The sequence below is a fragment of the Phymastichus coffea genome, unplaced genomic scaffold (assembly GCF_024137745.1).
Source record: "Phymastichus coffea isolate CEN01 unplaced genomic scaffold, Cenicafe_Pcof_1.1 PCOF00053, whole genome shotgun sequence".
NCBI lineage: Eukaryota > Metazoa > Arthropoda > Insecta > Hymenoptera > Eulophidae > Phymastichus > Phymastichus coffea.
The window spans coordinates 1,071,478-1,084,813 of NW_026706864.1; the positions used below are offsets into that span (position 1 = coordinate 1,071,478).

General features: G+C 33.2%; 5 protein-coding genes across 6 annotated transcripts; 3 read left to right on the forward strand and 2 right to left on the reverse strand.

Moving 5' to 3' along the window:
- Positions 1-76: 76 nt before the first annotated feature.
- LOC131665602 (serine/threonine-protein phosphatase 6 regulatory ankyrin repeat subunit B-like) lies at positions 77-4,106 on the reverse strand. Its single transcript, XM_058937613.1, has 2 exons — positions 3,407-4,106; positions 77-3,326 (listed from the first exon to the last, which is right to left on the reverse strand). Exon 2 carries the CDS (start codon positions 3,265-3,267, stop codon positions 457-459), a length of 2,811 nt encoding a protein of 936 aa, XP_058793596.1. The 5' UTR covers positions 3,268-3,326; positions 3,407-4,106; the 3' UTR covers positions 77-456.
- Positions 4,107-5,458: 1,352 nt separating this feature from the next.
- LOC131665614 (ATP synthase subunit s, mitochondrial) lies at positions 5,459-6,985 on the forward strand. Its single transcript, XM_058937640.1, has 4 exons — positions 5,459-6,085; positions 6,162-6,367; positions 6,433-6,595; positions 6,691-6,985. The coding sequence occupies exons 1-4, from the start codon at positions 5,991-5,993 to the stop codon at positions 6,806-6,808; spliced, it is 582 nt and encodes a 193-aa protein (XP_058793623.1). The 5' UTR covers positions 5,459-5,990; the 3' UTR covers positions 6,809-6,985.
- Positions 6,986-7,149: 164 nt separating this feature from the next.
- On the forward strand, positions 7,150-8,167 carry LOC131665617 (deoxyuridine 5'-triphosphate nucleotidohydrolase). Its single transcript, XM_058937642.1, has 3 exons — positions 7,150-7,388; positions 7,640-7,801; positions 7,891-8,167. The coding sequence occupies exons 1-3, from the start codon at positions 7,282-7,284 to the stop codon at positions 8,066-8,068; spliced, it is 447 nt and encodes a 148-aa protein (XP_058793625.1). The 5' UTR covers positions 7,150-7,281; the 3' UTR covers positions 8,069-8,167.
- Positions 8,168-8,182: 15 nt separating this feature from the next.
- LOC131665613 (isochorismatase domain-containing protein 2-like) lies at positions 8,183-9,166 on the reverse strand. The gene is made up of 4 exons (XM_058937639.1): positions 8,946-9,166; positions 8,730-8,873; positions 8,473-8,658; positions 8,183-8,404 (listed from the first exon to the last, which is right to left on the reverse strand). The coding sequence occupies exons 1-4, from the start codon at positions 9,072-9,074 to the stop codon at positions 8,255-8,257; spliced, it is 609 nt and encodes a 202-aa protein (XP_058793622.1). The 5' UTR covers positions 9,075-9,166; the 3' UTR covers positions 8,183-8,254.
- Positions 9,167-10,772: 1,606 nt separating this feature from the next.
- LOC131665641 (uncharacterized) lies at positions 10,773-12,893 on the forward strand. Of its 2 annotated transcripts, none has more exons than XM_058937679.1 (3): positions 10,773-10,907; positions 11,774-12,126; positions 12,629-12,891. In XM_058937679.1, the coding sequence occupies exons 2-3, from the start codon at positions 11,787-11,789 to the stop codon at positions 12,721-12,723; spliced, it is 435 nt and encodes a 144-aa protein (XP_058793662.1). In that variant the 5' UTR covers positions 10,773-10,907; positions 11,774-11,786; the 3' UTR covers positions 12,724-12,891. The 2 variants fall into 2 exon arrangements, with proteins under 2 accessions (XP_058793662.1, XP_058793663.1); XM_058937680.1 differs by lacking the exon at positions 10,773-10,907 and adding an exon at positions 11,496-11,623 and having other exon boundaries at positions 12,629-12,893.
- Positions 12,894-13,336: the final 443 nt, after the last annotated feature.

The window sequence follows — 13,336 nt, forward strand, 5'->3', positions numbered from 1 at the left end:
ATGTTAGTGGGTTTGATATTTTGGATAAACTGAACTATATAATTCAATATTTTGATCTTTCAAAGTTAATGCTACGTGACTATTACTTCTTTAGGTTTCAATTTAGCTAAATACTGTCAGGGTAGTCGACAATCCTTTGTTTCACAAATAAGGTAAACTAACTAATTTTTATTATTATACGATATTACATTTTGTTAATTTATATTGTCATAAATCTGCCTTAAAACATTTATACTATAATTTTCTGTACAAATAAATAATCAATTTTATAATTGCATACATTAATATAAGCCATAACGTCAAATATAATCAAATAACTACATTTTTATTATATATTTCATTTGACCATTGCTTAATATATTTAATAGATTTGATAATTAATACTGTACATATTCTGATAGTATAAATTGTATACATTTTCAGTGGAAAGTTAATTAAATAAACGGTAATGCTAAATTATCTATATAGTTCTGCTGCTTCAATTATATCTTTTAGAACTTTATTACACAGATATCTAAAAATTCTTTCTGAACATGTGTCTGGCAAATGAACTCCTAGTAGAATCCCCAATGACATTTTTGCCGAATTCAATATTTCACTTCTTACCAATCCTCTTTTCACTTGTAGTTCAATTAAATAACTGTAATGAGTATAATCAGTTTTGAAGCTACTTGATTCTATGACTTTTTGAAGTTTATCATTTTTAGCATATATTGACATTTCATTTGGATCTTTGAACAAAATGTCATACAGTGTTGAATAACCATTCAACCTCAAATGCTTCATTTTGTCTATTTCATTCTGGCATTGCAGTGGGAAGTTATCATTATTGACTGGTTCTGTGTTTGAGTCTTTTAATTTTATATAATATTGGATATTTTCCCAACAAACATAAAAACCAATAGCTCTCAATTTACGTATATGATTTCTGAAAATGTAATAGATTTGATGGAAGTCATAGATCATTCTACCTAAAACTTCAATTTGATACTGATAAAAATACCAAAATGGTGTACAACCAGATCCATCTTTGACATTTATATCTGCACCTTTATTCAATAGATTTTCAACATTTTTTGCATTTCTGTTAAGGCAAGCCATATGCAATGGTGTCTTTCCAGCATTATCTTGGCAATCAACATTACAATCCAACTCTAAAAGAGGAGTCAATCTACTAGGACAATAACGAGTTAAAGCTGCCAAGTGTAATGAAGTCTGTCCATCATTTTTCTTTGCATGTATATCAGCATTTTTTGCAAGCAAGGCATTAATTATCTCTTCAGAATCAGGTGCAAGAAGATCATTAGAAGCAGCTATGTGAAGTGGGGTACAACCACTTTCATATTCAGCAATGTTTGGGTTAAAATTGTACTTTAGGTAAATTTTGATCAAATCAAGATGAACTTTCCTTAGAGCAATATGTAGTGGAGTTGAGCCTTTCAATGACTGAATATTGATGTTTGCTCCATAATTGATTAAAATTTGTGTTATTTCAGCTTTTTTGTCATCTCTAAACACTTTTTCTGTATCCGCTATACAATGTAGTACTGTTTGCCCATTTTTGTCGGTAATGTTGACATCAGGTTTAGACTTCAAAAGGGTCTCTATTATTTTATCTCTTTTAACATAAAATTCATTGATTATAAATTGTAAAGTTTGAGTCATACGACGTCCAAATTCACATTCAAAAGTGTCATTATCAATATCACAGGCATAAAACAGAGGTGTTTTTCCTAGACTATCTTGGGAGTTGACATCACTTTTATATTGCAAGAGCAATTCAACTATTTCTATTTGTTCATTTTGACTGGCTATATTATCCAACATCTTTTTAGGTGAACTTTTGAATTCAAATTCAAAGTCAATTTTCCCATATGCAGCTGCAGTGTTCACAGATTTCCTAAGAATTGTATGAATTTTCTTAGCTGACTGTTGACAGGCTAAGTGGAGAGGTGTGAAACCATTTTTTTCTTTGATATTTGGATTAGCACCATTTTCCAATAATGTTTTTACCGTCTTTCTTCTATTAAATGTTACAGCATAGTGCAAAGGTGTATAACCAGGACATTTTGATGAGTCAGAATGAATAGGAGTATCAATCATTACTCCACTCTGAAGAAAAGCTTCTATAGCTCCTATATTATTAGTAGTACATGCAATATGAAAGTAAGACAAGCCATTATTATTGACAGGATTGGAACTTTTTGTAATATATTTGGACAAAATCAAATTTATAAATTCATCATCTGAATGAAAAAAGCTGAAAGCAAAATGAAAAGGGCTATCTCCAGCAGTATTTCTGATTGTCATATCAGCACCATGACTTAAGAGTAATTCTATAATCTTTTGTTGCTTGTTTTTTATTGCAAAATGTAATGGGGTATAACCTGACCAAAAGGGAGAATCGAAATTGACAGGACAATTTATATCTACCTTACGCTGTAAAATACATTTTACAATTTCTGGCTGGTCAACAGTGCATGCTACATGAAAGTGAGAGAGTCCATGTTTATCTACTGGATTATTATTAGTTTTCTTCAACTCAGATAACAACAGCTCAATAATAGTCAAAGAATGTTTTGATGGATAACATTGTCCTCTTAAATATTGAGCCAAATGTAAAGCTGTCTGACCAACTTTATTTTTGAAGTTAATGTCAGCTTTATAATTCAAAAGTTCATGTATCACTTCTAAATTGCCATCTTGGACTGCAAAATGCAATGGGCCACCCGATTCAAATATTGATTTGGGATTTAGAATACCCAATTTTATGAATTCATCAATAACACTTGTACGGCCTCTGATACAAGCAGCATTAAAAGCAATACAATCATCATCACTAAAAGTTGAAAAAATCTTTCTTTGATTGAAGTATCGAGACAACATAATGTCAACAATCCCGTAGCTTTTCTCCCTCAAAGCCAAGCGTAATGGAGTATCTTCAGTAGCATCTCTGCCATTGATTAAAGCTCCCTTATCCAATAATATTTCAACTAAATCAGCATTATCAAATCTCACAGCATAATACAACGGTGTGTGAAAAAAATTGGTCTTAATTGGTTTATTAACTCTGCATCCTCTGTCCAGCAGTAGTTTTGCAATCTTTTTACGACCTCGTTGAAGTGCCTGAATCAAAAGTATGTAGTCGGTCCATGTTTCATCTATGATCAAAGCATCAGGGCCACTTAGTAATTTCTTTATTGCAGAAGATGAGTTCTTCTTAATAGCGAAAGATAGAGCTTCATATCCAGTTCCACAAAAGACCATAATTCATTATCTTTATCTTGATTGCCTTGAAGAGAAACTCTACTTCTAAGACTGGTAACCTATTCAACATTTATTCATAAACTGTAGTAGGTTTGCAAAATCGACATAAATTTACACAATGAGCATATTTGCAACTTACTGTTTGGTGTTTCATGTATTTTATTTGTAACCTTGATGGTTTTCACTCTGATCTACAATCCAGATTTCTTTTGTACATGTCACTGTTATTTCTCCAATATGCAAGTTTTTTCATCAGAAATGAAAAAATAATCATCGAATAATACATCGTGTTTTCTCGTACAATTTTATAATAAAACGTTTGAAGATCATTATACGTTGTTGAAATCACAACAAAGCTGAGAAATTGCGTCTTATATGTCTGTATTATGATACTCGAGATACGAACAGCTGACTCCTTTGTTTGGTATACTCTAGCAGACGATTTGACCGCCACCACTTCAGCCAGCAACCTCCCAGTAGATATAGCAGCGCGTGCCGTCACAAAATACGACAGCATAATACGCCAGTACGGTATGACGGCAAATTGCCGTCAATGTGACAGCGCAGGATTGGAGAAAAAAGTGCGCGGGCAATATGCTGACATATGTACCCTTTTCGGTGTCGGGGAAGAGTGTTGTTAACAAACTCTTATGGAAGGTGTCTAGGAATTGATAGGGCCAAATGATTTCACTACAACCAAGATAGATAGTAAGAAACTTTATTAACTATTATAGACGAGACCGACGTATAAGTCTGGTTGAGCAAGAAGTCTTTCAGACTGACTGGCGCGAGCGGGCGAGCGAGTGTTCTCACTATTATCCCTACTTCTCGCGCCTGGAGGTGTGTTCGCATTAGTAGGTTGGGCAACGAGCCCACGGTACCCCCCCCCCCCCCTCTGGCTGAAACTTTGACAACACTTTAGTTAAAAGTGATGCTTACTGTAGTAACATAAGTTGCGATAACTTGCGCGCTATCTTTTTATTTTCTTAGGATTTTTTGACCTATCCTTGTATCATAGCGTGTTAGTGTTCAAGTACGAGTTGATATTGCTGTAATTTCTATATTTTTTTAGATACTGTAAAAGCATAGAAACAATATTTATATAAGTAAAAATGGACAGATATATTTTAAAAGCCGTCATGTACTTTTTTCAAACATTTATTTGTTACGATCTTTACGATATTTATGAAAACATGATATCGAAAAACTCTAATGATTTAAATTGCGTTTAATATAATAAAATAAATTGCAATGAAGCAATATTTTATAACATAAATATGATACGTAAATTTTTATTATATGTTAAAAATAATATATAAGAAAATTTCTTTTATCGATCATATGTATACATGCACGTATACAAGTTTTAATTTTGAGTAAAGAAAATTAGCTTTCTATAATACGAGTAGCACTACATGATAGCAATTGACATTGTTTGAAATATACGAATAAGACATAATCATAAACGTTCTGATAGAAAATCTGAAATCCTGAAGAATACAATGAATCATACATTGTTGAATTCGATTAATACATACTTGTTAATCTTTTGATCATCCCACTGTATCATAACTAACAAACTATTCCTTAAATGTATAGTAGTTATTAATAATTATTGTAGTTGTTAATAGTTATATATAGTAATTATTAATTTATATTCAAAGAACCGATCATTTTCGAAACGAAATATATGCTAGATAAAATATTCAATCCATAAATTAATACGGGATTTTACGCCATATGTCTCGTTTGTAAAACATACGTCAGAATATTGACCAGTTTAATATCTTTTGTTACACGCGGAAACGCTGTGAAGAAAAAAACATTTATGAAAGACATGGAGTAACAATTTTTTTGTTTTATTAGATCCATCCGAAGCTATAATAAAGAAAAATAAAGTAAGCCAGCTTAACTTGACTAAGAGAGGGATAATACATTATTTATTTGTTTTTCTACTATATAAATTATTTTGAAAAAGTAATTAGATAAAGTAATCAGGCGGTTGCAGTTACAATGAGCCAAGATGTAGTTTTTTCATCTAATTACTTATTCGAAATATTGAGTATTTGCAAAATTATCGCCGTTGCAAAATAGTACATTACGATACAATTAGTGCGGGAAAGTAGATTCTTGTCTCGTGTGGCGTTTACGCACAAGCGAAGTGAGGGTGGAAAGGTACACGAGACAAGAATCTACTTTCCCGCACTTGTATCGTAATGTACTATAAAAGAAATTTTTTTTTAGAAAAACCAAAAGGGCATAGTTTGAGTTATTAGCATATTGTGAGGATGCAGATGTAGATACATCAAGTAGTATGGTGTTTAATACCATAGTTTGGACGATTTGTTTTTCCTTGCTTAGTGTCTGATTTGTAACTGTGTTCTTCTACGCGCGCGCGTGTGTTTGTGTGTGTAGCTATATGTTTTGATATACGTAAGTATAGGTAATGAAGCAGTAAACAAAGTTGCACGAGTGATAAAAATTATCCTATTGCTATAGATTGATTTGTATAAGTTTTTAATTAATTTAAGTGTGATATGTATGCGACACCTTTTATCACCGTAAACAATAAGCTTATATAAGTTTAATTTTAAAATAATGCAGTGTGTCCAATATAGAAGGATAAAAATAATATAAGTTTAGATAGCATATTAGAAGAAAATAAGTTATAATGATGTTTATTTACTTCTGACTTAGTAGAAATTTATATTAATTTTACAAAAATGTTGAGCACTGTTTATAAAAATGTGCCTTGTGGTGCAACTTTTCAAAATAATATTAGGCATTTTAACAGATGGTTAATAATTATGTTTAATAGGTATGTGAATACTTAGAAATATTGCAATAAGTTTTATTACTCGTGTTTTAATACTAATATAGTATTTTGTAATCAGAATTGATGACTCTCGAGTCAAACAAGTAGGGCCTGATCGAGCATGTGCAGAATGGCTTTTGCGTAACGGTGCATCAGTTAGATGGAAAGGTTACAAAAACTATTTAGAAGATTATAATTTATTGCCCAAAGAAAGTGAAAAATTATACTTACAAGCAGTTGATGCAACTGATTCAGCTATTCATCATGATGGATTCCCACATTTTTGTAAGTTTTATTGATTTAATCAATTAATAATGAGTTAAGAATTTCAAAATTTGATTTTATTATAGTTGGATGTAAATACGTAGAAGAAGTTAAGCTTGTCAGGTGTAATTACATAGAAAATGATGCATTATCACTCTTATCAATTGTCAAAGATTCACTTCAGAACCTTGAAGTTATAGAATGTAAAAATATCACTGATGAAGGTCTTTTACATCTTAAAAAGTTAATGTATGCATAAAATATTTGAATCATAACTATATTAGAGGGAGCATACATTTTTCTACATAGTAGATCATAAATAAGTAGATTGTACTTTATTTCAGAAATTTGAAAAATCTGAAACTTGGCAATTTTCCATATATAGAGGATCATAATAAAATTAAGGAAGAGCTGAGTAAGACATTGCCAAATTGTGAAATTATTTACAATGAAGCCAAATGATAATTTATCATATGCCCTTTGGTATTCTGACAATAAATAACTGTATAAAATGCTTTATATAAATTTAAAGAATTTTAAAGTATATTAATTTTTTTTAATAATGAAATATAAATGTTACATGTGTAAATAAATATTTTAATTCTTCTACTTACAAGTCTTAAAAAAAGTTCAGTTTCAGTACTAAGAAGTAACTAATGTATATATTAATTTTCAACAAATTAACAAAAATACATTAAACTTATACTAATTTCAAACTTGTTCTTTTGTATACCTGTTTCCTCATACTCATTTCCGTTACGATACATCCGCGCGCCTTCTCTGCTTTCTTCCATTACATTTCGCGCGCAAATCCAGTTTTTCCCTAGCATTGCGAAGCGAACAAAACCGCCAGAAGTAAGGTTCCATTTATTCTTCAATATTCAAAACTTTTTTCGTTGCCAGTCAACAAATTATTGAGAAAACTATTCTTCAATATGGTTAAAAGCGAGGAAAAATGTGTGCTCAAATACGTTAAAATGAGTGACAAAGCTTTTGCTCCTGAAAAAGGTTCACTTTTATCAGCGGGTTATGACTTGAAGAGGTGAGTGATTTTCTTAGTCTTTTGTTACTATTTAATGTTGAAATTACAGTCTAATCGAACTAATATTTCGTATTTATTATTCTTATTTTTTGTATGTTCAACTAAACTAAATTGCTAAGTTTCATGTAAATTATTCTCAAGACTTTATAAAATTTGAATACATTAACAATCATACATTAACAATTATATTTTCATCAAACGCGTTTTTAAAATGTGATTAAATGCGGACAATTCGCTATTTATGTGTGTAGTGCATATGAGCATGTTGTTCCTGCACATGGCAAAGTACTCATCAAGACTGACCTGCAGTTTGCTGTTCCCAAAGGCACATATGGAAGGGTTGCCCCAAGATCTGGTTTAGCTTTAAAGAATTTTATTGATGTTGGTGCAGGTGTTGTTGATGCTGACTACAGGTAATTTATATAGTTATTCATCTATTATTTTTCTAATAAAAATGTATTATAATGAGTAATTATCAGTGATTTTCATTTCTATTTTTTAGAGGAGAAGTAGGTGTACTTCTTTTCAATCACAGTGATAATGATTTTATTGTCAAGCCTGGTGATAGAGTAGCTCAGTTGATTTGTGAAAAGATTGCCTATCCAGAGTTAGAAGAAACTACAGCCCTTAACGACACTGAAAGAGGAGCTGGTGGTTTTGGATCTACTGGTATCAACTAAGCTTCTGAACCAAATATGATAATCTAAATGTTTTTATTAATGATAGTTTTAATGTTATTTAAATAAACCTTTTTGGATACTTTTTTTTATAAAAAACAACTATTCCAATAACAATCTCTAAAAAATATATTTATTTGAAAAAAATTGCACATTTTTAACAAGGGTATAACTGTAATAAGAATATTTTTAAATCTTGGATATTGCTAAGCCAGTGCTCAATGATGGAGCTTTTACTAAACTTTGTATTTGCTTAAAATCTTTATGTTTAGCATCTCCCAAGAGTTTGAATATTACATTTTCAGATGTAGCAATGTGACATCCCATTTGTTTCATTCTCTGTAAAATATTTATTCCATTTTATTTGAAATTTATTTGACTACTACATATATTAAACTTATACTTACATCTAAAGCTAGTAACCTATCCTCTTGAGTTCTAGATGAACAGCAATCAGCAATAGTGTGAACTTCAAATCCATTTTTCCTTAGATCAATAGCTGTATTTTCCACACAAACATGACACTCAATACCAATAAGAATGATTGATTCGGGTGGTCCATTACTACAAAGTGCAGACAGTGCTGTGCTAACCTATACAATTTGGTCAATCCTTAATCAAGGTCTGCAGTTTACTTTATTCAAAACTATTAACCTGAACAAACCTCAGATGTGTACATGCTAAATTGAGTTTTTGCAAAAACACCAGATGCTCCTCCAATATCCAGTTGAGGAACAGTTTTGCCTAAAGCTGATGGGTTTTGTTCGGTTACAATCATTGGAACATTAAGTATTTTACAAGCTTGGATCTGGTGAAAAAGTTTTTAATGTGCAAATAGTAATTTTAATATAATTGAAAGTAATCCAATGTAATTACTTACTAATTTTAAAGAATTAGTTGTAATTTTATCAAATTCATAGATAACTTTAGCAAATCTTTCTTGCATATCACAAACAAAAAGAGCAGTCTTGCCCTGTTTTAGAGCTGCCTTAGCTGCATTCAAAGCCATAACTTTTTACAATTATATCTTATATTTTTTAAAAAGCTGACAGCTGATAATTTACAACAATCAACGGTTAGTCCGTGAATTTATTACGTGTCAAATAATCGCATTCAGCATTCATCAGCTGACCTGACTTACACATAGGTTGTTTTATGTATTTATGTGTGCGCGATAAAATTTAATTCTCTGCCATTTTTCTAATGTTTTCTGGATATAACAATTAAACAAATGAATTGCAAGTTATTGAATAATATTAAGCATGAATGGGAAAGTGTATTTCATTTTATTGTTTTATTTACTTTAAATTTCAAATCATAACATTATTTCAGTGCTGATCAAATAAGCAAATTTGTATTCAATTCATAATATTTGAATTTATATACGTAATCGAAGCACGCGCAAATTATAATTATAAGCACTTATCAATTTCCATTGTAAAACGTTTAAAAATTGAAAAATTTAAATTAAATTTCAGTATTTTTATTTTCAGTAAAATGAAAGCAAATTAATATTTCACTATTATTTAATTTAATGTGATACCTATAGAAAAGTTACCAATATGAACAAACTATTAAAGTATGAAAATTAATTTTCTACTTAAAAAATTATTCACAAAACTATTTATAATAATTCATGGCAAAATCGAAGAAGATATAAATAAATCAAAATCACTGTGGTCAAGAACATTCAAAAATCGATATAAAAAGAGAGTGATGGTTCGTGCAAAAGGTGAAGAAAAAAGATAATTTTAATCACTGATTTATAGTTTCACATATTTTAAAGAAATACATCGGTAATATGAAGTATTTAAAATGAAATGGAGACATTTTCCAGATGTCGCTCGTGTGCCACTAGTTCCACTCGGCCGGCTATAGCGCAAAAAAAAAACGATAAAAGTATCGGCGTCTCTTGGCAGACGACGTGCGGAAGCATAAGTTTTCTCGCTTATTCTCATGGTTCAGCATAAAATTAATAGAAAAAGAAATGGTCAATCTGAGTAACATTCCAGAGGGACCAATCTTGCATGATTTCAGCAACGACATGTTCATTATTTCTGCCGTCATAATCATCAGTCTTCGCGGTATGTAGTGCGTACACCACGGTAGGGTGATTGTTGAGAACAAACGGGTTGCTTGCATTATGTCTCAATGTAATTTGATGTGGGTCTACGATATGACAATTGAACATTGCAATTGTACACATGGAATTTTATTGATGACGAGACTATACAATCAAGTTTCTATTCGTTCTGCTTGAAATTGCAAAAGTAATTGGATTTTTGCTAGATGTTTCTAGTCGTAATCAAACCTGCATATCTTTAGGAGAACAATATCAGTAAAAGTTGCGATTTATTCCTAAGTTTCTTTGCTATTTACACGTAAATAAACGGAAGACTGCCGGTAAACAAGTCTTCAGCACTTGCGCAACTCAGACTTAAATTCATCTTCAAAATCTCAAAGAACTTTGCTGTGTTTGCCATCGTCAAATCTCAGAAAACCCTGATGCGCTGTTCTTATTAATCCTCTATGTGATTGTAAAGACCTTGACATAGAGATGCATTCGTCATAAGAAGAGCCAGAAATTAGCTCTCGTGAGTAGCTCGCTGTACCATTATCATCGCTCGGTTTCTCTCTCCATCGAAGATCATTGACTCCTCCCCCTCACAAACTCACAGCGGCCACGTAGCCGGCCCGTTATCCGTGTATAGTATGTACATGTGTGGGGAGAGAACACCTCGTGCATGCAATGCTCGTTGGCAAGTTTTAGTCGTGTCGCCGTATGTTTCCACGCGCCTACGTCCGTTAGAACTATTCTGCTACTTTTTTAAAAACCCTGCAGGTATTTCTCTTATTCTCTTTTAAAATCGATCAATTGTGAGGTGTGAAGATCACGGCGCTTTAACTTTGAGTAGTTTAAAAATTATTAGTTTTGTCAATGAATATCGAATCGTTGTTTGAAAATTACTTTTTTCCTGGATGGTTCGGCTTCGTGAATAAGCATTAAAGTATATTTCTTAGCCGGCAAGCGAAGACCGTCGGTGCGTGTATGTCAATACAATTTCCGTTTTATTTTTTTAACGAAGCAACAAATGTAATTGTAGCCTACTTTTTCATATATGAGAGTATTAATTGTGATGTAGCTTTTCACCGGCTTCCGTCTTTTTGACGAGTTGAACACTACGCGATGATTCACGTGAATTGAAAAAAAAAATTCTTTTTTCGTATATAGATTTTCTCAATCGATTTATAAAGGTGACAGCGAATTTTAAAAAAGGCAACAATTCAAAAATTCGTAATTTCGATGATAAACAAATAAAGCTATCCACGTAAACTTGCAAGTTAAGTCGTTTTGGCAATATCGCCGAGTGACACGTAGCACGCATTTGTATATATTTTTATTTTTCTTCTATATTTCGGATAAGCCTGTGCGCCGTGTCACGGCTATTGGCAAGTGCGCGCTTTATCTCTTCGTCTCGATGGTGATCTTGGGGAGGACGGAAGATAAGATAATAGAGAGCACAACAGCTGAAAATGGCTAATCCATCGTGATCACCGGTAATAAGTAAAACGTAGCAAAAAGTTATTGTTGGACCAGCATCCACGTGTGGTTCGAAAAATAAGTCGGGGATTTTGTTCTTTCGCGCGAGGGACACTTGAAAACAGACGATCTTGTTTTGCACTCTGACGAATATGAATTCCAAACAGAGTCGGCGCCGAAATGCTGTCGTTATTGCTCTTCGGTCTGCGAAGTCTCTTGGTGTCAGCAACTGCCGACGAAGATGACGGCGATGACGGCGTTGTCGAGGACGAGCTCCCGAGAAATCCGTTCCCGGACGGCAAAATGCCGTCGGCCGAAGAGCTGCTGAAGATGCTCGACTCAATGGGCGGCTTGTCCGACGAGGATAAGGAGGCGCTGCGGCGCGACCTGCTGAAAAAGGCACAGGGCGGTTTCGTCGACGACGACTTGGTTGCCGACGAGCAGCACATCGCCACCTCGTTCTTCGCCTCGCAATTCTTCATTCTCGTGGTTATGCTCGCCGTCATCACTCTCATATTCGGTATATCTCTCTCTCTCTCTCTCTTTCTCTCTCTCGTCTCGCAGTGTTTCCAAAAAACGAATGTATAAATCGGCACGAAAAACAACTAGGCAAACGTGTTTCTATTTATAAACGCAGATGCAATACCTGCCGACAAGTTTTTGTGCCTGGTTGCGTAACGACAATACGCGCGTTACGCGGCGCCTAATCAGTCGCCTCACGGCAGCCCCGGGAACGATGGCTGACCGAGTCCGTCGTTTAGAGGATATTCGAGCGCTCGGAGCCGCCGATGACGGGAACAAGAGTGAGTTTTGAGCCTGGCGAAAGGCAGCCTGAAGGGGCATGTCGAAAAGTACGTGGAGAAAGTTCGCGACTCGCTTCCCTAAGGCACTTTTCGCTGCTTCTGGTCTTTGTTTTTGGCAAACGAATGTATTTATCGCGTGCGCCAAGCAACAGACGCCTCGACGTCAATATTTCTCACGAACACCACCTAACGCTTTTCTTGTTTCTCGTTGGTTCGCAGTGTTTTTCGGTTACAAGCTCTACAGCAGTTTGTCCGAACGGGAGAGGAAGCGCGAGGAGAAGAGGAAAAACAGACAGCTGAAGAAGAAGAAGTGAAGAGGACAACTGCTGAACTGTGTGTTGTGAGAACTCGGACAGTGGCGCTTTATCACTCACGTGCGACAGTGACTGGTGTACAATAACAACATTCCTTGTAATTAATTTAAAAAATTGTTTTGTTATGAAAAAATATATATATTTATACAAAGTATTGGAGATTCGTATTTTGAAATGCGCATCGTTCCGCATTATACAGACAGGACGACTTACCTAAAAATAATATGTAATATCGTTTATTTGAGGGAAAATGTTTGTTTAACGAGTCCACGATTCCAAATAGTCGATTCTATTCAATCATTTCCATTTTTCATATTTAAGTTAGTTCATTCAAATGCCATCAATTTTGTTAATTATTTATTTCAAGTTTTTATTAAATTATACAATAACAGTTTGATGGAGTTTTGTTACGTCCAGATTAAAAAAACGAAAACATTAATAGAGATAATTAGTTGAAAAGAACTAAATTGCTTGCATTTAATTAATTGATTAATTCACTTATAAGACGTAAAAACATATTTTACGGGTCCGTGTACTTTGGTTGTAAATAATACGCGAGTGAGCATCTTTTAATATATTTAGGATTTCCACGAGTGTTTTGAGTTAGCACTGC